Source organism: Molossus molossus, unplaced genomic scaffold, assembly GCF_014108415.1.
Source record: "Molossus molossus isolate mMolMol1 unplaced genomic scaffold, mMolMol1.p scaffold_m16_p_3, whole genome shotgun sequence".
Taxonomy (NCBI): Eukaryota; Metazoa; Chordata; class Mammalia; order Chiroptera; family Molossidae; genus Molossus; species Molossus molossus.
The window spans coordinates 55,433,382-55,460,102 of NW_023425366.1; the positions used below are offsets into that span (position 1 = coordinate 55,433,382).

Consider the following 26,721-nt stretch of genomic DNA (forward strand, 5'->3'; position numbering starts at 1 on the left):
AAGGATGGTCTATATAAATATCCAAAACTAGTATTAATTTAGGTACTTTGGGTTAATTTTCCTTACTTAAATGGTAACTTTTGTTCAAAATAATTTAATATAAATTAAAATATCTCTAAAATATATTGTTAAATGAAAAAGGGAAAGGTGCATAACTGTTTGAATATTATGCTACCAGTATGTGCTAGTGTATTGTGTTGTGTTATGTGAGTGTGTGTGTTGTGTGAGTGTGTAACAGTAGTTGGTTCTGAGGAAGGGAACTGAAGATCTGGAGACACAGATAGTAGGAAGACTCACCTTCCAACTAAGTGCTCTCCTATACCTTTTGAATTTTTTACCCTGTGCAGGTACACTATCTATTTTTAAACAATTCAAAAATAATTGTAAAATAAAAAATAAGTTAAGAGAGGGTCTCATAATATGAGAGGCATTTTACACACTCAAATATAAGGCAATTACTTCTTTTCTAAGAAATAACTATAAAAAAACCTCTCAGTTCCTATGAACACATACATGGCATACACTAGGACACACAGACTCTGCAACCACATGGGTAGGTCATATGACATGTATGTAGAAATATGCTGAAAAGTGACTTCAGTGCAGAAACATGTCTACTTGCTGGTACCTGCCGATCAGTGCAGGCACAGGGCTCTCCCGGATTCAGAGGCTCACAGTTCTGGCGGTGGACACAGGTTAAGTACAGTAAACAGAACTTATCTTTTCTGCAGGCTGCTAAATACACATACTCATCGCTGGTCTATTTTATTACTTGTACTTTGGATGTTCATTAAGTACTGTGTCATCATTCCACTTGGACAATTTTGCATTCATTCCACACTTTAGGTCATTCTAGCCCTAGTTTTCTTTCTCATACCAGAAAAGATCAACACAGGACACTGCTCATAGAGATTTGATTTCTTACTAAAATATTATCATGAAATTTCTCCAAATCTTTAAAAAGACTTAATCTTTCCCTATATACCCGGCTTCCACATACCAGTAGTACATGAGCACATTCCAAAACAGCCTTGCTTTTTATGATTTGGATTCCACCTTTTCCCTGTTCTAGTGATACGCCTTTCAATCATACATCTTGAAAGAGAGTCTAATCTTTTATGTCTGATATGACAACCAATATAGAACCCCAGTTTTTCTAAAAACATAGTTCAATAACAAAGATGATCTAACTGTTTTTCTTCTGAACATTATGTCCTGTCCAGAACAAACTCCATCAGATTCACAAGGCAGCAGGTTGACAAACCACATGCTCCGTGGCAGCCTCAAGCCCCAGGGTCTGGCTCTTACACGCCTAAGAAAAATCGCTTTTAAGTTCTGTGGTGCCTTGGGTGGCATGAACACTAGTAAAATTTCTAAAATAAAAATCAAATCAATGAGGTTCGGTAAAAGTTGTTTTGTGCAAAGGAATGTAGAATAATCTATTTTAGGGCAGATTAGATGATTTAAAAAAAAGACATAAAAGTTTATAAGTCTGAATTGAACCAGACATATAGATCTGATTTGCCCAACTTCCTAACAAACTGAGTGAAACTAAAGTCAATTGCAATCATTCTACCTCTACATTTGAATGACTGTAGCATGTATCTGTTATTTATTAATTCAGAATGTCTCCAGCACTCAAAATGCTGCCGGTGTTGTGGAGACAGGTAGAGAACATTGCTGCTGATTTTGTTTATCAGTACAAGTTGCACAACCAGAAGAAGTCAATGCAGCCAAGTGAAGGAGGCTTAGGTCACCAGGCCTACCAACCCTTCACAATAGACCGACACTAGTGAGAAAAGCCAAATTTCTCCCAAGACAAAGAAATGACAATTTTCAGGTGATTTAAGTACAGGTTTGATACCAATTATATTTTTCCTTTATAATCAACCTCTTCCTCAATAATGATTTTTATGTTCAACCTTGCTCAGCCTGCAACCATGACTGATTGATTATTTTCTCTCCTGAAAAATAATGCCCTTTGACGTTGAGGGCATAGCTCCAGGCTCTTTCTTCCACCTTTTATAGCCAAGTTCTTTGAAAGCACAGTCTTCAACTGTTGCTCCAATCCTACCCATGAATGGGGACCTATCAAATAACAAGAGTAGTAATAATAGTATTTCCCACATGCCTGACACTGTTCTCAAGAATCTCTCTGTATTAACTCATTCAATCCTCACACACACCTATCAAATAAGTACCTTTAATATTCCCATTTTACAGTTCTTTTTGTTTATTTTTAACTTTGCATCAGTGAGAAGGAAAAAACAGAGCAAAGTTAGTGGTCTGAGTATGGGCAACAAGTACAGAGATAAGAAAATTAAAAGAGCAACTTCTTTCTGGCCAGGAGCCACTGGCTGCAAGAGGAAGTAGATGAGTCAGTGAGTAGGCCAACATCTAGAGAACCAGCCTTAGGAGTTAGTAACCCATGGGAGGAAGTAGCTATGTTGGCTGTAGGTAACTTAGGGATGAATGAGCCGACAGAAAGGCCCCTGCTTCTGGTGGAGCTGGGTCAGGGACCAGAGAGGAGCAGGCCCCACCTCTGATGGCTGTTGTGCAGGAAAACACCATGAGAAAATTGAGTGTCTGTCAAATGCCAGTGGTATTGTGGGATATTTCTCACTGGTTTGAATGACACTTTGGGATCTAGTTCAATGCCTTAGTTTCCCCTGAAAGTTGAGGTTCTGAAATAGCTAAGCTGCTGTAAGAGCTGTGATGCCCTCTGTGTCCCTCACAGTCCACATCTACTGCTATGGACTACATTCAGTTTGTCAGGGGCTAGGAGGCTGCTGGCTCCGCTTCCTTCATCATCCACTGCAGCCTAATAAATGTGTTTAAACAAAGTCTAGTGTTAAGAGGGTTTGATTTGGCAGGTGACTATGACATAGAAGTTATAGTAAGCTCTTCCTCACCCCCTTTGCTCCTTTAACTACTACAGGGTCATCAGAAGGTCTCCCTTCCCATTCCCTATTAATTGCACTCATGCTCCCACTAATCATGCTCTTGAACAAGTCCTGAATGACTTCCCTATGTCCAATTCAGTGGAAAGTTTTCATTCCTCACTTTCTGGAACAGAGCTGATCACGCATTTCTTCATGTCATTCTACTCCCTTGACATATGACTCCACTCTTCCCAGTTCTCCTTTACCCTTCTAACCAGTCCCTCCAAGTCTCCTCCTCTAATCATCTTTTAGATGGCCAAGTTCTGCAGGTTCCATTCTCGGCCCACCACCCCGTGTCCCTATGAGCCTTCACAGGGTGACTGCTGGTCACATCTGTAAACTGTTGTCTCTCAAACTTGATCTCTCCATCCCTGGTCTCATTCTTTTGGTTGTGCCACAGGCTCATCAGATTAAACTGAACTCATCGTTTTCCTCATCAAAACTGCCCCCGCCATCCCTCATATTCATTATCTCAGTGCATGATAGCATCATCAATTAACCAGTTGCTCAAACAAGAAACCTGAGCTTTATCCTAGATTTCTTCTTCATCTTCCTCAGTCATCTTCCCACATCAGTGACTATTCTTCTCATGTTACCTCTTGTACACATATTATTTTAACTCTTCCCCTCCTTTCTCTACCTATTATCATTGTCTGGTGCAGCTACTCCTCGCCTCTTACCTGGTCTCCATCCCTCTAGTCTCACCTCTTCAGAGTGACCATATCAAGTGCAAGCCTAATTATGCTACAGTCCTGCTCATAACCTTTCATTGGCTCTTACCAAGGACAGAAGATGAGTCAAGCTTCTTAGCATGGCCTAATGGAGCCTCCATGACACAGTTCTATATTTTCATCTCCACTTCCTTCCACCTTGAATTTTCTCTCTAGCAATGCTCTTGTTCTCATGGTTCAGCTATTTGATTACTTTAGCAAGATGCATTTAAAACTTATTTTAGTATTGAGGTCATCTTTACAAAAGGAGACTCACTCTTCTTAGCATAATAGTTAAATGATGAAGTCTTCATTTCCTTAAAAATAACTTGGTAATGGGCACTGTCTTTAAAAGTCATCAGTGAGTAGAAGCTTTTGAAAAACCTTTTCCCAACCCAGAGGTTGTCTGTGGGGTGGTCCCAGGACCATGATGATGTCACGTGGACAGAATAAAGCCCACAGGTGCCAGTCACAACTGCCTCTGCCTTTCCTCTCTCTCTGGCCTTGGTCTACATGCACTCTTTACTGACCCTCCTTCTCCTTCTTTCAGGTTTTTATCCTGACCCTTCCTTGTCGTCTTCTTTCCTTCATCTTTTCCCATGTCCACCTTCGGAGCCAAGGGGAAGGAGCTGGACCTTCTGTGAACCTCTTCACCCTCCTGGCAGTGGTGAGCGAGAGGGGCTCAGGCTGGCTCACTCATTTCCTCCCCTCACACACTTTGCTCTGCACCACAGGTCATCTCCCCTGGGGCTGCAGGAGATGGGAGTCAGACAGGAAGTGCAGGTGAGAGGCAAGAAGGACCTCCCTTCCCTGCCATTCTGGCCCCACGAGGCCTCAAAGAGCCCAAGAAATCATTGCCAAAGAGCTGAGAAACGTTGGCTCATCATAGTGTTACTGTAGAAGAGTGGAGAAATAGGAGTAGAATCTTATCTCTTCCATTCATATCCCCAGTAACCTTGAGCAAGGTTCTTCACTACTCAGAGTTTCAGTTTTCTCCTCTGTTGAGATTATAAACAGCTCATATGAAACTACAGGTGAGAAACCGCTTAGTAACTGTGAAGTACCTGATCAATCCCTGGCCTTGTCATGTCTCTCTTTATCTATCGTTACCAAACACACACGTACTGATGAGAACCGCCTGGTCCCCAGTGCCCTTCTTTCAATCTCCTCCCCTGGAGATCCTCTGACTTAAAGCCAGTGAAGATGCCAGCAGGTCCATTCTGAATGGCCAGACCTGTCCTTCTCTGGCCACTAGCGTTGTTGGAAATGCTCTTTAGGGTCACTATGACTAAATTGTAATCATAAGGTGAGAATAAGGAAGGACCCCTTCCCTTGTCACAGTCATAAAATTAAAGTTCCTATAAGTAGATTTACTGACCTTCAAACTTGCTGCTTTCCTCCATCAGGTTTTTAAAGGTATCTTCATGTTGTAATCGAACTTTCCTTCTCTCAGAAGCCAGCTTATGTTCCACATGGTCTTGTTCAGTTAGAGGTGTGACTGGTTTTAAATGAATCTAGAGAAAGAAAAACATTTACCTTTCATTGCCTTGTTAAACTATAAAAGCACAACATGACTTCTGCAAAAACAAATTATATGTTACATTGTTTTCTAAGTCAAAGTAAATAAAGTATTTATGGGTATTTTCACACACATTTAATTTTGACTAAAAGTTTTCCTTGAAATATTTTTAACTAAAAAGTCAATATAGACAATTATTTCTCTGTACAAGATATGTGCTTTATACAGTTTTTCAAATATTAATTTCCTGATTTTTAAAATTCTCAACAGAACTACAAAATAAGAAATTCTTCAAATTAATAAAGGAGGAGATAGATTTTGATGCCACTGAATTCTTATCAAGAAATATTTTCTACCTGTTGCAAAATTTAGAAAACAAAAGATGGGGATATAGGTGTTCTAGAGAAAGCTATCATGTATATTCCCAATTTGGAAATTTCATCACATGATGAGAACATTATCTAATGAGCAAACTGAAAGAACCAGTATGTCAGAATCAAGCTTTAAACAGCCTCCAGAAACCTGGAAATATGACGCACTAGAACCAAGGGCTGAAGCTCTTTCAGAAATGCCTGCCTGCTGACCTGTGTGTGTCAGGAAGAGGCACCTTGCAGCTGGACTGGGCAGCTCCACGCTTATTCTCAGGACACCAAAGGCTGGTGCTCACCCTTGGCCAAGATAAGGATAAAATAGCTAGTGATTTTTAACATATGCTCCAAGTCTAAAACTCCCCTGGACCGCCTTGTCTATTTTGCTTAGGAATGTGTAGACTGATAGCTTGCATTGGTTTAACTGCTTCCACAGCCTTGTTTTAGTTGTGTGAGCAGAGGGGTGTAAAAGGCCATCTGTCAAACTAATGTAGAAAAGTACATTTGTATGACTGAAGAGAACCCTGTGAGCAATGCCTGGCAGTCCTGAACCTCTCTGATGTTTGCTTGTGATTTCTTTCTCCATTAGTAGACATTTGGTCCTATCCAAAACATCCACGGAGATATCTGGTCCATGCCAAAAGGTCCATGATATTTGGGCCTGTCCAAAACATCCACACTTAGAAAATGTCCCTGGGTTCAAAGAGCTTATAATGTTTATTTAGACTTTTCATTTACAGGGTTAATAAATCTAAAATACTATCATGTTTTATTGGTCCAGTAATTATGTAGTGGCTGTATTGCCAATAATAACCCTGGTATCTGTAGCCTAGCTGGTCATGGCACACGGGAAGGACCAAATATCAAGGACCTTCTGGCATGGGCCAAATGTCCCTCTCTGTGGACATTTTGGACACGACCAAATATCCTTCAAGTTCTTTCTCCTGCTGAGCTGCCTCCTTTCAGCCTGAGTAGGCTTTGCACAAACATGTTCTACGGGGTCTTGTGAGTCCTTCAATAATCTGGCCTGTGCAATTGTTGAACTAAGCCTAGTTAATCATTGCTCTTCCTGTCCTAGAATAAACTAACTTTGGACAGAGATCTGGGTAGGCCTATCTCTTCAAACCAAACCACTGACTTTTCATGGCTCTCTTTATGATGTGCTGAACAAAAATGTTACCAACTGGAAAATAAATTAGTCTGGGAAACATGCTTTACAGTAAAGGTTATCTGGGCCAACCAATTATGGAAGTACCATAAGGCCCCTGACTTCCCAGAAATGCTTTCAGAAAAACAGTTCTTCAGACTCAGCAGAGACTGAACTGAAGTGAACTATTACATTCTCATTCCATGAGTCCCTGAAGTCTAATGCTGGAGAAAAAATGATGGCCCTCGTTTTCTCTATATGAAGGAAGAAGTTGGTGAGGTGGACTCTTTTCTGTTACCTGTTCTCAGATATGGGAACTCTGCACCCACCCCATTCCCAATATTCTGGAGATTTCTGGGGGCTCCAGGAAAAAAACGAGTGGCTGGCAACACCTATCTCAACATCTTAAATTTCAGTGAACATAGGATCCCTGAGATGCTTTGTCAAAGTACACTTCCAAGTTCCTATTCAAGTGATTCTAATTTGGTAAGTCTGGGACACAATCCAGAAAGCTGTCTTTAAATAATATAATAGCTATGAGAACTTCAGTTTGAAAAACAAGTCCTTTGGGCAATGTGAATTTGCCTGTGGCCTGTTTAATCTTGGGCAGAGAGTGAGGGGAGTGTCCAGTGTACAAAACTCTACAGGGACACCTGCTACCGGGACCTGGTGGGCTAACTCAGCCCAGCCCACTGTGGTGCCTCCTCACTCTAGTGAGGAGTAGCTGGTGTGAGGGCTTAGTTGCTGTTTCTAATGAGTACAGTAAGAACATTGCTTTGTTCCTCCTCTAAAGTCTGAGAAGAACACTTTGGCAGAGTGAGAAGTACTGCTTGTCACTTCAAAGTGGAGTTAGGAGAAGCCACTGTGCCCATCTCTGGAGCATCCTTCCAATGAAAGACTAAAGTTCTAAATTGAATGATCACATTTAAAAATACTTAGACTAAGTTGGGACCCTCCCTGAGGCATGCTGACCCTAAAAAGAAAAGCCAAGAAATGGGAAAAAAAAGATGGCAGCAGGCAGGACCGGAGGGAGGAAGGGTGAGAGTGTGAGAGAGTGAGCGAGTGTGTGAGAGAGTGTGAGTGGACGTGAAGGTGGACGACCAAACCTGAGCAGTGTAGAGACATGGAACAGAAGGTTCCTGTGCTGTGGATGGGAGCAGCCGGCTACCACGGTAAGCGGCTCTTCAGGGCACTTTTCCCTGCTCCACGGGGAGGTCCCACCATTTTAGAAGATCCCAGGTCTTCCCTGGGAGGAGGCAGTGGGAGCAGCTAGAGCCCAGCAACCTGAGCCCACCAGCACACCTGGCACCATTGGATCAGTGGACACTCTGTGTCAACACAGACTAGTGCACAGTAGTGGAGGTCCCAAGGTGCCAGTCACAGGAGCCACAGACAGCCCGGAGCCCAGCACCATCCCCCATAGTAGCAGCCCAATCAGAGTCAAGATATGCCCCCAGCAACAGAGGTTGGGGAGCAGACATCCATCCCCAGGCAACAGAAGCACAGACCAGCAGCTGAGACCCATCCCCAAACACTACAGCAAAAGCTGAGCAGGAGTTGAGCCCCACGGGGCTGCAGCACTCCCCAGCCACCAGCGGTGGGACCTGGGGCTTCACAGAGGCTTGTGCAGTCCAGTAACTCACAAGAGCAGTGGGAAGCCAGAGCCCCAGAGAGACTGGTGCAATCCAGCTGCCTGCCTGCAGGAACCAGAGAGGACTGTGTGACCCAGCAGGGACTGTGCCATCTGGTTACCCATGGGACCTATGGGGTGTTGAAGCACCAGAGAAGACTGTGCAACATAGCAGGGACTGCGAGATCTAGTTACCCATGGGACCTGCGGGGTGCTGAAGCTCCAGAGAGGCCTGTGCTACCCAGCTGCACAAAAGATAGGCTTTTTAGAGGATGTGAAAATGGAGGTGGAATGAATAGAAGCTACCCAGGACCAAATGGGAATTACAACTAAAATAAAGACAAATCCTTGGAAAAAAGCAACAGAAAAGCAGCAGGACAGGACCATATAACCAGGGACATTGGTTGGATCTGCAGAGGTGCGAGAGGGTGGTGGGCTGGGAGCCCAGGGATAGCAGCAGTGTTAGCTGTGAGCAGTGCCCTTGTGGAATAAAGACCAAGCCTGCTCCACAGCACAGAGAGCTGGTACAGAGCACTAAAATAGCCACAGCCACTCACCTGGGGGCTACGGCAGAGGGAGAGCAAACTGGGCTGGAACTCTGTGGGGACACCTGGGATATGGAGGGCACTCAGAGTATTTGCTGAGTTGTGGCCACAAAAGATGGTGGCCAGTGTGCTATTTCCTCTAGCTGTGGGAAAAAGCAGCAGCCCCCTCCCCCAAGAGTTAGCCTTTCCCAGGTGAAGCAAAGAAATGAAAATTGAGGCTCATTAACAACCAGCATCTATCCCACCCTCTGAAAATCCTCTTATGCAGAAAACCAGGGCTACATTCCAAGGCACTGAGTAACTGAGACTACCAGCCACCAGGAAAAAGCTAGAGGATAACTGAACCTTTCCTGGGCTTGCAAATCTACCCAGGAAAGTAAGACTTGACAGTGGTGTTTAACATGGGCCCACCCAGGCTCATCCAAACACAGTAGAGGGAGCCACAAACAGCAGAACACCAACACCCACAGGTGAAATTTAGCATGCTCCAAAACCCACTGAGATAGCCAAAATGGTGAAACAAAGAAACAAATCCCAAATGAAAGAACAAGAGAACTCTATCAAAGATGAGATTAATGAAATGCAGCTAAGCAAATTATCAGAGGTAGGGTTCAGAGCCATGATCTTGAGGAAGCTCAACAGCATGAGTAAGGACATCAGCACCATGAATAAAGATATAGAAACACTGAAAACCAACCAAGTGGAAATGAAGAATGACATAGCAGAAATTAAGAACACATTGGAAGGACTAACCAGCAGAGTAGAGGAAGCTGAGGACTGGATCAGTGAATTAGAAGACAGGGTAGAATAAATCAACCAATCAGAAAACCAAAAGGAAAAAATAATTTAAAAACAGGAAGATAGCTTAAGAGAACTATGGGACAACTGGAAACGTAATAACATTCACATCCTTTCCCGAAGAGGAAGAAAATGGGCAAGGGTTAGAGAATATATTCAAAGAAATAGTGACAGAAAACTTTCCTAATTTGGTGAAGGAAGAAGGTATTCAAGTTCAAGAAGCACAGAGAGCAACAAGTGGGAAGAACCCAAACAGACCCACACCAAGACACATAGTAATTAAAATGCCAAAATTAAAGACAAAGAGAGAATCCTAAATGCAGCAAGAGATAAGCAACAGGTTACCTACAAAGGAAATCCCATAAGGCTCTCAGCTGACATCTCAACAGAAACACTGCAGGCCAGAAGGAAGTGACATGAAGTAATCAAGGTCATGAAAAACAAGGTTCTGAATCTAAGATACTCTGTCTAGCAAGGCTATCATTCAAAATAGAAGGTCAAATAAAGAGCTTTCAGGAAAAAAAAAAAAGGCTAAACGAATATATTAACACCAAACCAGCACTGCAAGATATGCTAAAAGGACTGCTGTAATTAGTTGAAGAAATAGAGAGAAAAATAGAACCACAATAAACAAAAATTGCAAAAAATAATTACATATCAATTATCACCTTAAATGTGAATGGTTTGAATGCTCTGATAAAAAGACACAGAGTAGCTGATAAGATAAGAAAGCATGACTCACATATATGTTGTTTACAAGAAACCCACCTCACAACAAAAGACTTACATAGGTTGAAAGTGAAGGGATGAAAAAAAATCTTTCAAGAAAACAGAAAGCAAAAAAAAAAAAAAAGCTGGGGTAACAATACTCATATCTGATAAAGTAGATTTAAAAAATGAAGGCCATAACTAGAGACAAAGAAGGTCACTACATAATATTGAAAGGATCTATCCAACAGAAAGATATAACCTTGGTAAACATATATGCACCGAATTCAGGAGCACCAACATATATTAAAAATCTTTTGGAGGACTTCAAAGGAGAAATCAGCAGCAATACAATCATAGCAGGGGACTTCAACAACCCACTGACGTCACTGAATAGATCTTGTAGATAAAATTTAACAAGGAAACACAGACTCTAAATGAAGTGCTACATCAAATGGATTTCATAGATATCAACAGAGAATTATACCCCAAAACCACAGAATTCACATTCTTCTCAAGTGCACATGGGACATTCTCAAAGATAGACCACATGTTAGGGCACAAACTAAGTCTCTACAAGTTCAAGAAGACTGAAATCATATCAAACATCTTCTCAGACCACAATGGCATGCAACTAGAAATCAATTGCAACAAGAACATGCAAAGACATTTGAAAACATGGAGGCTAAATAGCATGTTATTGAACAATGAATGGGTTACCATGCAGATCAAGGAAGAAATTAAAAACTTCCTGGAAACCAATGAAAATGAACACACAACAACACAAAATCTATGGGATGCAGCGAAAGCAGTTCTGAGAGGGAAGTTCATAGCACTATAGGCCTACCTCAAGAAACAAGAAAAATTTCTAACAGGCTATCTAACCTCACAACTTAAAGAACTAGAAAGCAAACAGAAAGAAAACCCCAGAGCAAATAGAAGGAAGGAAATAGTAAAGATCAGAGCAGAAATAAATGACATGGAGACCAAAAAAAAATTCAAAGGATCAATGAAACAAAGAGCTGGTTCTTTGAAAAGGTAAACAAGATTGATGGACCCTTAGCTAGACTCACCGAGAAACAAAGAGAGAGAACCCAAATACACAAAATCAGAAATGAAAGAGGAAAAATAGTAACTGACATCACAGAAATACAAAGGATTGTTAACAAATATAATGAACAATTATACGGCAACAAATTCGACAATCTAAGCGAATAGACAAATTTCTATAAATACACAGTCTCCCAAAACTGAACTGGGAAGAGAGAGAAAACTTGTACAGACCAATAACAACTAAGAGAATTGAAGATGTAATCAAGACTCTCCAGGCAAACAAAAGCCCAGGCCCAAATGGCTTCACAGGGGAATTTTACCGAACATTCAAAGAAGAACTAATATCCATTTTCCTCAAACTATTTCAAAAAATTCAAGAAGAAGGAAGACTTCCAAACTCATTTTATGAGGCCAGCATAATTCTAATTCCAAAACCAGAAAAATATACTACAAAGAAATAAAACTACAGACCAATATCCCTGATAAACATCGATGCCAAAATCCTGAACAAAATACTAGCAAATCAGATCCAGCAATACATCAAAAAAAATTATTCACCATGACCAAGTGGGATTCATCCCAGGGATGCAAGCCTGGTACAATATTCACAAATCAGTAAATGTGATACACCACATAAACAAAATGGAAGATAAAAATCATATGATCATATCAACAGATGCTGAAATGGCGACAACATCCAGCACCCATTTCTGATAAAAAAGCTCAGCAATCTGGAAATAGAGGGATCATATCTCGACATAATAAAGGCCATATATGAAAGACCTACAGCCAACATCATACTCAATGGGCAAAAATTAAAAACATTTCCCTTAATAACAGGAACAAGACAAGGATGCCCACTTTCACCACTCTTATTTAACACAGTATTGGAAGTCTTAGCCACAGCAATCAGACAGGAAGAAAAAATAAAGGATCCAAATTGGAAAGGAGAAAGTGAAACTGTCATTATTTGCCGATGACATGATACTATACATAGAAAACCCCAAAGACTCCATAAAAAATTTACTAGACTTAAGAAATCAATTTGGCAAAGTAGCAGGATACAAAATTAACATTAATAAATTAATGCCATTCTTATACACCAATGACGATCTCACAGAAATAGAAACTAAAAAAACAATCCCATTTACCATCATGGCAAAAAAATTAAGATACCAAGAAATAATCTTAACTAAAGAAATAAAGGACCTGTTTGCAGAAAACTACAGGTCATTGAAAAAGAAATAGAGGAAGATATAAAAAAGTGGAAGCACATACCTTGTTCATGGATTGGAAAAATTAACATCATTAAAATGGCCATACTACCCAAAGCAATCTCTAGATTCAATGCAATCCCCATCAAAATACCAATGACTTAGTTCACAGAACTAGAACAAATACTTTAAAAGTTCATATGGAACCAAAAAAGACCTTGAGTAGCCACAGCAATCTTGAAAAAGAAGAACAAAGTTGGAAGGATCACATTACCAGATTTCAGGTTAGACTACAAAGCCACTGAAATCAAAACAGCCTGGTACTGGCATAAGAACAGGCATATAGAGCAGTGGAACAGCACAGAGAACCCAGAAATGGACCCAAGACAATATGTTCAATTAATATTTGACAAAGGTGGCAAGAGCATACAGTGGAGTAAAGACAACCTTCTTAGTAAATGGTGTTGGGAAATTGGACAGCTACATGCAAAAAGATGAAAGGAGACCATCAACTTATACCGTACACAAGAATAAACTCAAAATGGAAAAAGACTTAAATGTGACTCATGAATCCATAAAAATCCTAGAAGAAACTGTAGGCAACAAAATTTCGGACATCATACGCAGCAGAATTTTCATTGAAACATCACCTAATGCAACAGAAACAAAGAAGAAAATGAACACATGGCACTATATCAAACTCAAAAGCTTCTGCACAGCAAAAGATACAATCATCAAAATGGAAAGGCAACCCACTATATGGGACAGCATAACTGCCAATTATATATCAAATAAGGGGTTAATTTCCAGTATATATAGAGTGCTTACACAACTCAACAAAAGGAAGACAAATACCCCAATTAAAAAATGGGCAGAGGAACTCAATAAACAACTCTCCAAACAGGACATACAAATGGCTAAGAGGCATATGAAGACATGCACAACATCACTAATCATCAGAGAGATGCAAATTAAAACAACTATGAGCTATCACCTCACACCTGTCAGAATGGCCACCATCAACAAATCATCAAACAACAAGTGTTGGCGAGGGTGTGGAGAAAAGGGGACTCTAGTACACTGCTGGTGGGAATGCAGACTGGTGCAGCCACTATGGAAAACAGTATGGTGTTACCTCACAAAATTAAAAACTGAGCTTCCATTTGACCCAGTGATCCCACTTCTAGGAATATACCCTAAGAAGCCTGAGACACCAGTCAGAAAGAATATATGTACCCCCATGTTCGTAGCAGCACTATTTACAATAGCTAAGATCCGGAAACAACCCAAGTGTCTGTCCATTAGTAGACAAATGATAAAAAAGCAGTGGTACACATACACAATGGAGTACTATGCAGCTGTAAGAAAGAAAGATCTCTTATCCTTTGAGACGACATGGAGGGACTTGGAAAGTATTATCCTAAGCAAAACAAGCCAAACAGAGAAAGACAAGTATTATATGATCTCACTTATTTGTGGAATATAATGAACATAACAGTCTGAGGAATGGGGTAGTCCCAGAGATGTGGGGTACAGACTGACAAGCCCCAGAAGAGGGGATTGTGGGGGAGAGATAAACCTCAGAACTTATATGCATGTATGGATGAACAATGGACATGGACAACAAAGCTGGGGACAGGGCGGGGAGAGATGGGGAGGGGAGAACCTTTGGGGGGAAAAGAAGAATCATCTGTAACAAAAATAAATAAATTAATTAAAAATATATAAATAAATAAATAACATGACCAAAAAATAAAAATAAAAAAGAAAGGCCATGAAATGATCATCAATAAATCTTTGGAAGAGTATGGACAAGCTGTCCTGGGCCAAAGGCCAGGAAAGTCCACTGGGCATGTACATCAGGCCAAAATACTTCGTTTAAGGGTGTTTTTACCCCATATGCTCTGAAGCTTATTTTTAAACTTCAATAACTCAGCAACTTTGACATTCTTTCTTCAGGTATAAAAAAGTGATTGGACTGAAACATGCAACTGCTCACTAAATTGATTTTGCTTTACAAAAAAAAAAAAAAAAAAAAGGTATTTTAATTCATTTTGGAGTTATATAAGCCCAAAAGAAAAGAACTAACCCAGTAAGCAATATTTTTCAGAAACTGATATGACCTTCAGATCATTTAAAACACAGTATTTTTTCGTCTTCCACAAACTGACTACATGTTCTTTTGTCTAAGGTACTTAATACTATGACATTACCACAGAATGATAACTTTTATGATAGATATTGATAAATAACAAATCTTGGGAAAGCATTTCTTGTAGTCAAATGTCCTTTCTTCAATAATCATTCTGATGCAATTGTTAATATGTCTTCCACACAGAAAAGTTACCTTTTCTTTTCCAACTGGTTTGGCTACAAACGTAGAGAAGGCCACACTAACAAGTTTCTCGATGCCAGTGAGCATGTCCTGCACTATGACCTTGATGCTGATCTAAAATGAAAATAAAATAAAGAAAGAAACGTTCAGCCATCCATATCCCAGATGAGACTGCTGCATTCAGAACTCAGTTGTGCATGTTACCATTCTTTTTCTTTTGGCTTTGGAATGAAACCAGCAATTTAATTTTACATGTATACTCTTGTTTTCATAATGTCCTATAAAGTTGAAAAAATAACATTTTTATGATTATAGTAAGATATATACTTCCCATGGAAAAGTTAGTAAATATAAAAATGAATGAATAATAAAATTGGAATCTAATTATCCCCATGACTCAGATTAATAATTACTAACATGTAGGTGAATTTTCTAGTTACATATATATGATATGTATATCTGTGAAATGTAAAATGTATATTATTTATTCACATGTAAAATATGAAATGTACATATGTGTATATCTGTGAATACATGCATATAAAATGACTGTACTGTATTTACAGTTTTATATTGTACTTTTTAAAGTTAGTGTTATGTGATAAGCATTTTCTAATTTCATTATTGGCAGCAACAGACAAGTAAGGAAAGGGGCCTCTTACCTCCATGCTTGTGCTGAATGCTCTAGTAACTTTCGCTTTGATGGTTATAACTTGTCCAACTCTAGTGAAAAAACAAAAACAAAAAAAGATCTCAGTAATCCTAGCACTAATACTCCTGAACGACGTAAAGATTTAGTTAAATGTATGTGCCATTGAGCAGTTTTACCTTATCAAGCAGATTACATTCGTGCATGAAAGATCCAGGTTAATGATAACAGAAAAGACAGCACTAAAAACAGATGCCCATCACTGTGGACCAGACATATGTTAGCTGACTACCTCTATTTAAATGGTAAAGGGACTTGGCAAAGACTGTGTGCAAAACTGCTTCAAATCTGCAACAGATGCTTTGACAATATCGCAACTGTTTGCTTAAGATAAGTTAAAACAAACACACAAACAAACCTATACAATTGATATTTATTTTAAAATGTTAGGTAACAAATAAGTGAATAAACAAACAAACAAGCAGGCCCTAAAACTGATCAGCTTCACTAGGTTTACAGGGGCTCTCAATGCTGCTAGGCGATGCATTCACCCCTCATTGTACTGGAACTCTGGTCATGTAGCCCTAAGCTGTTCCAAACTTCTTTTTGTTCAGGCCCCTCAGTCACCTCTGATCCCTTCACCTAGCAGAAGGTAAGGGTCTACCCTCCTCAATTTTTCTCCCTCACTTTCAAAGTTGAACTACATTTTTACTGTTCTCCTCACTCTTCTGTTTCAGAGGAAGAAAGATCCTGGACCTCTTTCTTCGCCTGTGTCCTTGATCCCATGTCCCCACCCCTAACCTTTCCTCCTCCACCACCAGCTGGCTTAGCAGCTCTTTCCTCTTTGCATCCTCAACCTCTACCTGTTCCCTGACTCCTTATCAATCTGTGAAAATGTTCAAGGCTTCCCCTTTTTATAAATCCTCTCTCTTGCCCTGGCTGGGTGGTTCAGTTGGTTGGAGCGTCATCCTGTATATCAAAAGGTTGCAGGTTTGATTCCCTGTCAGGGCACATACCTAGGTTGTGGGTTCGACCCCCGATTAGATGCATGTGGCGCACAACTGATCAATGTTTCTCTCTCACATCCATGTTTCTCTCGGTGTGTCCCTTTCTTGCTCTAAAAATCAATAAATATAGCCTTGGGTGAGGATTAAAAAAATCTTTCTCTCAAGCCTATTTTCTCAAAAGTTTTTTTCATCTCCATATTCAAGTTTCCTAAAATAATCTTTTATCTTTTAAATATGTTTAACAAATGTTTACTGAGTTACAACCAGTTTGGTGTTAAGCTACGACCACAGGATACAGTGCCGAACATGACACAGCTAATGACAGCAGGAGATTTAACCTGAGAAACCAGGATGTCAATAGATAAAGTGCAATGGTATAAAATTTTTTGGAAAAAAAAAATAAAGGGTCAAGTATTGCAAAGGCACCAAGAAGAAATGACTAATTTGAAAAGTCAGAGAAGAAGTCACAGAGGAGGAGACATCTGAGATGGATCTTCAAAGACTAGGATTTCCCCAGGTGTAGAAATTTGGGTGTTTAATCTCCCACTCGCTTCTCAGCCACTGTAATCTAGCCATTGCCTCCACTTACTCCAGATCTCTCCCAAGTCACTTCCTAACAGCCAAACCCAACATCTCATTCATTTAACAGCGTTAACCAACCTCTTTCTTCAGGAAACTTCCTCTTCTTTTGGCTTCCAAAATACCGGGCTCACTTCATTCTCAGCTTCCTTCACTGATTTCCTTAATCTATATCCCTTAAGGATAACATTGCCTAAATTTCTGTCATTTGTCCTATTCTCTTCTCACTTCACCCTTTTATTCCATGATCCTGTCATCTTTATAGAGATGGTTCTCAAATATATCTTTAGCCTGGGCCTCATTCTTGAAACTCAATCTTCTTTCAGCAGATTCCATGAATAGTTGTGGAGGCTCTACTAGGCTCAGTGTTAACTTCTTCCACACACATTATCTAGTTTAGCGTATTCCCCACATTTAGCACGTGCAAACCCAAACCAATTTTCCCCCCTTAAATGTGTCCCTCCTAGACTTCCTACATCTGTTTGGTAAGGTTTCTAGCAGAGATTTATGGTAATGGTACCAAGCGGAGTTCCAGTCCCTCTTCAAAGCTGCTTTAGTGCTTTGTACTCAGATACTACTAAAATCTTATGTTTCTCTGCCTATTAGACTTTGAGGAAGGAAAGCATCTGCCATTTTTCTTTGTCTTTTTTTTTGTAAATTCTGCCCTGCCTTTAAAGTAGAAAATTCTCCACCAAACTGAACTCCCGACACTGAATTCAAAGGAATGGAATGATTGAAATCTCAACTAAATAAAACCAATTTCATTGCATGGCATTCAAGGTCTCTGTTACCCAACCCCAGTCTCCCGCTGGGGCATCATCCCTCTGCAGACCAGGTCTTTCCTGAGCAATCCCTGCCCCTCCCTACCTACATGCTCAGGCTCTTACATGCACCTGGCTTTGTGAAGTCCTTTTTCTACTCACCAGAAGACAATCTGTATGTCATTTAAGACCCACGTTAAATGCTACCTCTATCATGAAACTGCACTGATTTCCCAATCAAAATGCACCTTTCAACTACCCAAAAGAACTGAGTTTATATCTCATCCTAGGCACGCACTATCGTACTTTCGAGTCTGATGATTATGAATTTATCTGACTCTCTCACCAGACTGAGTGACTGCCACACTCTGGAATTATGCCATAATCATTCACATATACTACTGAGCCTAGAGCAGTAGTTTTTGTATAAGCAATAGATATTTGTGAATTTCAAAAATATTTAATATGGCTTATAACCAAATTATATAGTTTTCTATATGTTGCTTTCATTTTTTTTTTTTTTTTATGTGCAGGTTGCATTTAAAAATACAATAGGTTCCCTTTCGATCAATTTGGTGGTCACAAATCCTTTCTGATAATACAAACACAAAATGGCAAAATTACATTTTATAATGATAATTATAAAATTTAGGATTGGAAAGCACATCATAGATATTTTATTACAATGTACATTTCTAAATTTAATAATGGTGCTTTAATCTATTTCCAAATAAGTTTCAATATACAGTAATTTATAATTTTGCTGAGATACAATTTTGATTTTTTTCTACTACAGGGAAAATCACATTGCTAGTATGTGAGCTTAGTCAATGCATATGGTTTTAACTTAATTTTGTTTGTATATAAAAAAAAAAATAAATGCCAAATAGATAAACGTAAGCAGTAAGGTTAGAGAGATGAACTGGGTGTCTCATTTGACAAGACTAGGCAGGGTTTAAAAACTGGTGGCAACTACTCCATGGTCTTTGAGAACCATCCCAAACCAGAAACAAACAACCTTCTCTCTCTTATTTTTTCTTGTAAATTCTGTATTTATATTTCACATTAAAAAACCAAGCTGATACAAACATAAAATCAAAGAAATTAAGCAAAACCATATAATCCTAATATATTACAGGTATTAGTATAAACTTTTTAAAAAACACATAATTCTTAATTCTGTCCACTGAAAAGGCCTAAAAATAATGACCAACTCTATATTGATGAGCATCTTTCCTGCCAAGATTGTGATGTCTACTTATCATTTCTTTTGAAGAAATTTCTGGTTCTAAGTTTGTGTGAGGAAATGTATAAAATGAGTCTATCTTGTCCTAGCAGAAAGCAAAGGAATTATTAAAATCTTCTAACCTTGGGGTTATGTCCAAAACTCAGAACCAAACTGAAGAAGATTCCACTATCCAAAGTTAGGACAGTGTGAGCATCCATAAGGATAATCACATCAGAATAAAGTGCATCAAATATATTAAAATTCATAGGCTCTTAATGATGCTAAATAAAGAGAAAGAATTAAACGTATTGTTCCTGGACAAACTTTACCTCAGGTAACCAAGTAACTAATGTGATAAAGGGTCTCTCTATACAAATATTTCAGAAAAGAAATGAAAAAAACAATAATAGCATTAGCATATTACTATTTTACCAATATCTAATGAAATAATGGTTCTAGGTAATGATCATTAGACAGTATATGCTTTTGAGAGGAACTATTTTTACCAAAATATCAAACGTCCATCAGATAACTTTTAGATGTAACTGTCAGTTTACAAGAAATAAAAAGGTAGGTGAACATGCTAAACAGGGATACAATGAGAAAATGCAAAATGTGGTAAATTCTATAGAATAAATGACCAGGTTTGTTTAAAAAATAAATTTCAAGAGAAAAGAGGCAAGAGAAAATCCTATGTTAAAAGACATATCAACTGTATTGGATCCCATTCAATAAACTAATTGTTTAAATTAAAAAAAAAATTTTAGAGCACTGGGAATGATCATTTCTGTTAATGGTATAGTGATTGCTAACTATATGTTTTCTAAAAGAGCCCTTATCTTTCAGAAAATGTATATTGATAATACAATATACAAAATGGCAAATCCACATTTCAATAATGAGATTACTAGTTAAGTCTAAGTTACAGAATGTAGGATGGAAAGTTACGTAATAGATATTTTATTACAATATACCATTGGCATTGCTAAATTTAATAATGGTGCTTTAATTTATTCCCAAATAAGTTTTAATTTGCAGAAATATTTAATTTTCACAGATGATGCCTGGGATTTATGTCAAAATAATCCAGGTGTGGGTGGAAATCTAGAGATTGATAAAACCAGAGTGTTCATGAGTTGATTATTGTCATGATTAAGTGAAGGGTCTTTGGAGATACATGGCACTATTCTCTTATTTTTGTGTATGTCTGAAATATTTGTATATCTTGAAATTTTCTACAATTAGAGATGGTAAGCACATGCACACTCTCCCACATAAAATGTTTTTCAAAATTTAACATCTTCACTCAGGTAAATTAATGTTCACTCAACAACGTAATGACAAAATTCACCATCACAGATATGCTTATTATTAATTATTTTTCCAGTAGAGGAAGGAGCCATTAGGGATCCAAGAAATCCCGCTATGTAACAGGACGCACATCATACATAATGCTGAGAGCGCTTAAGAAAATCAGGACTGAACTTACAGTTAAGAATGTTTATTAAAGTGGGTCCTGCAATTTCTTTTACTGATTTACATTGGGTCAAATGTTATTTATTTTGTAAACAAACTGGTTCCTGACTTAACGTGAATAAGCTTATGTGTCACAAAGGAACCGATACACTCAGGAGAAAGGCAGGAAAGAGCAGCTCCCCTTACCTAGCTGTCTCCTCAAACTGTATGTCATCCACTGAGGCTGTAACACAGGAAACCCCAGCATGTTTCTCAGCTTCAAAAAAGAGGTAGAAATGTGCTGTGTTAGTAATGTTTGATTATTTCAGCCTAGGGGAAAGGAATAAAACTTAAGTGGATTTATTTTAGTAACTCATCCTCTCATTCTGTATAAGACCACTGTGCCCACAGTCGGCTTGACCTGAATCGTAACAGTTCCTTTGTTCCGTATGTTACACTTCTACTGCATGGAAATTACTGTAGTTTCTTCTGCATTTTAATTTACAACATCTTTGATTTGAAATTTAATACCGGTACCCAGCATATCTAGTTATTCAAACAGCAATTTTAGTAAGTGCCAACTTGAAATTTTTTGTTAGGTACTGCCTTCCTTTTGTTTTAAAAACAATGCCTCAGAGCTGTATCCATCAACCCACACAACCAGTAGCTGAATGTGTTTAGGCCACTTAGCCAGTGTGAGCCCTGAAAGGTGTGGGAGACCCTGAGATCACACCCCAAATCAGAGAGGAACTTCTCTGGACACCAGAGAAACACAGTAGGTATTTAATTACTGTTTGCTATTTTTCATTAGCAAATTCACACTAAATTCACTATGCATTAATTATGTTGGAGGAGGAGAGTATTGACTAGGGTGGAGAGAGATTAGGAAGGAGCTCCAGTTATTTCCATGTTCTATGTCTGCATTTAATTTGTTGAGATATTTCAATTGTTGGTTTTACATTATATAAAAATATCATAGTTTATTGTCTTTGGACATTTTTTTGACATATACTTCTGGCAGAATTTGATTTTGAGGAAAAGTCACTTAAGACCCAAACAGATTGCATCGGCTTTTTAAGAACTTCCAACTCCATTTTAGTTTTGAAGACTTCACTCCTGATGCCACGTCATGAAAAAGAAACTGAATTATACTGAATTTGTATTATTTGTGTATAGTGGATTACTTCAGTTGCAGTGTACATATTAACTGACAGTCCCAGGGAAACAGAGGTAAGAAAATCTTTCAGAGATCAAGTATTTAAAACACTCCTCCCTATAATTCAATTCTGTAGAAAATTGGGCATTCAGTTTCTACTAGTAGGAAATAACTGGTTTTCCAAACATGCACTTAACATAAACTGAGTTACCAGAATACTAGTCACAGCAGAGCTCTGTGCGGGGTGGAGGGGGGAGGACGGCTTTCCCAGCTATAAAGTTTAGTGAGAAGAAGGGTATGTAAAGGTATCAGACTCTAGAAATACAGGGGTGGACAAAAGTAGGTTTATAGTTGTAATACAAATAAATAATGCAATTATTAATAAATAATAATACAAGAATAAACTGTGCTATGTGTACTCACAACTGTAATCCTACTTTTGCTCACCCTGTACTTAATTTAATTCAGTATATCAGACATTTATCAAGTTCCTACTGATTTCCAGAGACTGAGCTGAATCAGTCCTATCTTTTAATAAGTCTAGTCAGTGGCAGAGAGCCAGCCACGGTCAGTGACCTTTTAGTGCTTAAGATTTCTAGAGAACTAATGGATCCTTGCAGATATATCCTGTAAAACATTGACTAAAGAGCACCTAATAGACACTCATTCCTGTTACCTGACACAAGGGAAAGGGATGTTGAGCTTATCAAACTATTCTTGCTAATAAAGTGTTACCATGTACACCAACATGAGTTACTGATTTGGAATGATTTAAATGATAATTAAAATGCGACAACTAGTAAAAGTCTAAATTTTTATGGTATATATCAGGTATTTATTATGTATATGTAGCACTAACTAGATTGTATTAGGGACCAAGAATGAACATAATTATAATAATAGTTAGCATTTGTTAAACAATTATTATTAGCCAGGACCTGAGCTAAGAACTTATGCATGTCCATTACATGAGGTTGATACAATTATTAGTTCCATTTTACAAAGGAGGAAATTTAGACTTAAAAAGATTAAATACATTGCTCTAAATAGTGATTTTTTTATTTTATTTATTTATTATTTTACTACAGAAGCAATAGGGACTCTCAAAAAAGACCACCCAAGGAGTGCTCCCTAAAGTACTTGGCTAAATACAGGCTTCAGGGGCTCAATAGCCATGGTTAACATTATAGACTTCCAAGGGCCATTAAACCAAAAATAAAAAATAAAAATATGAGGAACCAATGTGGGGCCACATTTTTAAAATGTGATTATATGTAACTGTCTTCTTTTTACCAGTGTATCATATATGAATTCAATAGCACCAACTTGTTCTGGCTCTTGATTTTAATGTCATTTATATCGTATGCCAATAAAAATAAAGAAACCCTAAAACTATTTCTGATTCCCTGGGGAAACTGAGAGAAACAGTAGACTAGCTACATGATTGTGATCCAGGTATAAATGATGATTGATAAAAATTGTGGTACCTTCATCCATTCATTCCTTTATCTAATATCGATTGAACAACTGTGCTATGCCAGCCTCTATGTAAGGTGCTGAAAACATAAAATAGTCATGATTCCTGTTCTCATGGAGTCTAGTGGAGGAGCCAAGGATTAATTATATGAATGAATAATGACAAAATTAATTAAGTGCTGTGAAGGAAACATGGATTTTATGAGGGTAACTAAGGAACTAGGCCTAGAACTAGGCTTAGATGGCTTGGACTAGGTGGTGGCAGTGGAGATATAGCAAAGTGGTTGGGTTTGAGAGATTTATTTTATGTAACATTGATAGGACTTGGTTCATAGATTGAATATGTAGGAGGGAAGGGAAGGTAGAGAGAGGTACCAAGGATGAAGACACCTAGATTTATGACATGCATAAATGGGTGAATTGGGTGCCATTCTTGAGAGAGTAAACCCTGGAAAAGATTTGCAAATGAAATAGAGAGGGAAATGTGAGTCTGGGATATTTCAAAATCAGAAATGAATATGGAAGGTGGAGAATGACTCAGGAATGTGTCAAGCCCCTAGGCCTAAGGGACTAAAAGATAGCAGGGCCACTGCCAATAATGAGGTCTTATGACAAAAGTATAGTGAGTGAGCCTGGCCAGTATGGCTCAGTGGATGGAGCATTGTCCCATGGACTGAGAGGTCCCAGTTTGCTTCCTGGTCAGGGTACATGCCTGGGTTGCGGGTTTGATCCCCAGTAGCGGGAGTGCAGGAGGCAGCTGATCAGTTTCTCACATCAGTGTTTCTATTTCTCTATCCCTTCCTCTCTCTCTAAAAAATCAGTAAAAACATATTTTTTAAAAAGTCACTTTAATATTCACATAATGTATTTAGTTGCCTTGGCAATAGGCATCATCATTACTATTATTATTAGCAACCTCAATGATTTCTATACTTGTTTTTCCTTCATGTGGATTAATTTTATATTCATGTTCCCATTATTATGTTATTATAACCCACCTCAAATCCTGATAAAAACTATTAAGACAGAAACCAAATAGACCTGTCAACAAACACACAGATTGGCATCAGATCTATGACTGAATTTTGCAAGTGGTTAACACATAGGAAATTAGAAACTCTATCAACACTGATAAAAAAAAAAAGGCACGGTTCTGTAATCATCTCAGATTCACTTTTGTCCTCTGTAAAATAAGAGTCCTGGGATACATGTTCTTTAAAGCTCCTTCCAGCTCTAATATTTTATCTTAACAATATTTAACTGTAAAAGGCACACTTGCTGAGTCTATTAGGAGCCTTATGCAAAGCTGGCTTCCTTTAGAAATGAGAATTCAAGTTCTGGAGCCACCCATCCATCCATCCATCTACCCATCCATATAATCAGGAAGTTTTCATCTGGTGCTTACTAAGCCCTGGAGTGCTTACTAGCATTAGTTTACGTGCTAATTGGTGAGACAGGAAATAAAGAGGTGAACAGGTTAATTAATATTCAATATCATTACAGATAGTGCTAAGTATTATTGTGGATGGAAAAAAGGGGGGTTCTTTGGAAAGTAACCTCACAGAGTAATCTGATCCTAATATTTCTAACTGGACAGGTCATGGTGGGTAGTCATGTGCAGGCCTATAACTGCTTTAGTGAAAGGTTTTAAGCATCCATGTTTATTGTTCTTGTGTATCTAGGTTACCACACCTTTGATACACCAGAAGTAATCTTGTAAACTATCCTGTAATCCAATCCACACCTTGCTTTCTCCAAGCTTCCTTGCATCCCCTCAATTTCAAATGCATAAAAGAAGCTGCAAAATTATTACTATCTGAAGCATTTGAGATCTTGCTCCCGAATATGTTGTAAGTTTGGTTCAAATAAACTCATAAATATTTATTCTCTACAGGTTTGGACTTTTTTTTTTTTTTTTGTCAGGTTTGGACATTTCTTAACTCAACAGTATAAATTGAAAAGTGCATTGCGATGGAGTGGACCAAATGGTGCAAATGTAAACGTGGTTGGAAAGACTTCTCTCAGGATTGAAATGTAACTGGGATGTGGTGCATGAAAGGGACCAAGAGAAGAATATAAAGGTAAAAAGAAAATCAGGTGCAGAGGACCCCAGCAGAGGCTAAACAAGGGTGGAAGGCAACAAATTGCAGAAACAGGTATGAGTACTCCTCCTCTATTTAACCAGATATTAAAGAAATTTGCAAATATGTAACCAACACCACTCCTTTAAGCACATTTTTGTGATTGTTGAAAATACAGTTCTTTTTCAATAAAAAATGGGTTTGTTCCTGTTCCTTCTAAGTGAATTGTTTTACCATTTTCGACTAGCTAAATATGGATAAAAATAACCCACATAAACAGAAGCTCTCTGGGGTCCTCATTTATTAATGGAGTAGAAGAGTCCTAAGACTAAAATGTTTGAGAACTACTACTGGCCTAGGCCATTCCCAGTGTTGGATGAACTAGCTTAATCATTAAACAGGGCACACATGTCAAAATACCCTCCTGCCCTCACTCCTCCCAGGTCTCAGGTCCTGCTCATGGTGCGGCGCGGGCCAGGGAGCCAGGCGTGGGCTTCCGCACCCTCCGGAGTCCCGACCCCCGCCATCCCGCACCCCCGCCATCCCGAATCCCCACATCCCAGCCCGCCTCCTGGTTCCCAGACACCCTGCCATCCCGTACCCTCCTTTCCCCTAGCCCCGCCTTTCAGGCCCCCGCATGCCGGACCCCACTTCCCGCCCCCCATTCTGTACCCCTTCCGGCCCCCCTCCTCGACCACCCCGGCCCGCCGCGCCCCTACCCGCCAGGCAGGCGGCGGCGTCGATCCACTTGAGCAGCTGCCCGGCGCTCAGCTCGCCGCGGGCGTTGGCGTGGGCCGGCTGGATGGCCTGGCTCATGTGCACCTCGCCGGGCGCCCGCCGCTCCATGACTGGCCGTGCGAGCTGCCCCTCGCGGAGTGCGTGTGCCCGGCCCGCACCCGGCCGCCCGGCTCCAAAGGGCACCTGCCGCGCGGCCGCGCTGGCCCCGGTCCCGCTCCCTGCCCGCCGGCCGGGCTGCTGCTCGGGAAGGTGAGGTTCAGGTGCCAGGCACACCGCCCCGAATGTCACGAGGAGGGCGAAGGCGAACTCTCCCCTGTTTCAGAAGCCAAAGCTGGGGCGACCGAGGTTGGCAAAGCTGCGAACAGTCTGGGTTTCTCCCCCCTAAAGCGAAGATAGCGGTGCTTAGTTCCCATGACTGTGCAGGGAATTACAGGAGGTGAGGTAGGAAACTCATGGCACGTGCCTGGGTATTTGTCTGAAGAATTTGACAGGTGATGGAGGGTTAAGAATTAGTTAAATGACGTCCAGAGAATGTAGATCTTTTGCTTTAGAAGCTGATTTTAGAATATTCTCCCCTTCCCCTTCCCCGTCGACAGCCAGGTAGAGTGGGTACCCACGCCTC

At 39.5% G+C, this 26,721-nt stretch overlaps 1 protein-coding gene across 1 annotated transcript in view; it reads right to left on the minus strand.

Annotated features, from left to right (window-relative positions):
- Positions 1-26,216, minus strand: part of ACOT12 (acyl-CoA thioesterase 12) — a 49,997-nt gene extending 23,781 nt beyond the window's left edge. Inside the window, exons 1-5 of the mRNA XM_036280205.1 lie at positions 26,081-26,216; positions 20,856-20,925; positions 15,632-15,692; positions 14,982-15,083; positions 5,031-5,166 (exon numbers count right to left, since the gene is read on the minus strand). Of these exons, the coding sequence (XP_036136098.1) occupies positions 5,031-5,166; positions 14,982-15,083; positions 15,632-15,692; positions 20,856-20,925; positions 26,081-26,207 (496 nt within the window). The 5' untranslated portion in view covers positions 26,208-26,216. The remainder of the gene's footprint in view (positions 1-5,030; positions 5,167-14,981; positions 15,084-15,631; positions 15,693-20,855; positions 20,926-26,080) is intronic.
- Positions 26,217-26,721: the final 505 nt, after the last annotated feature.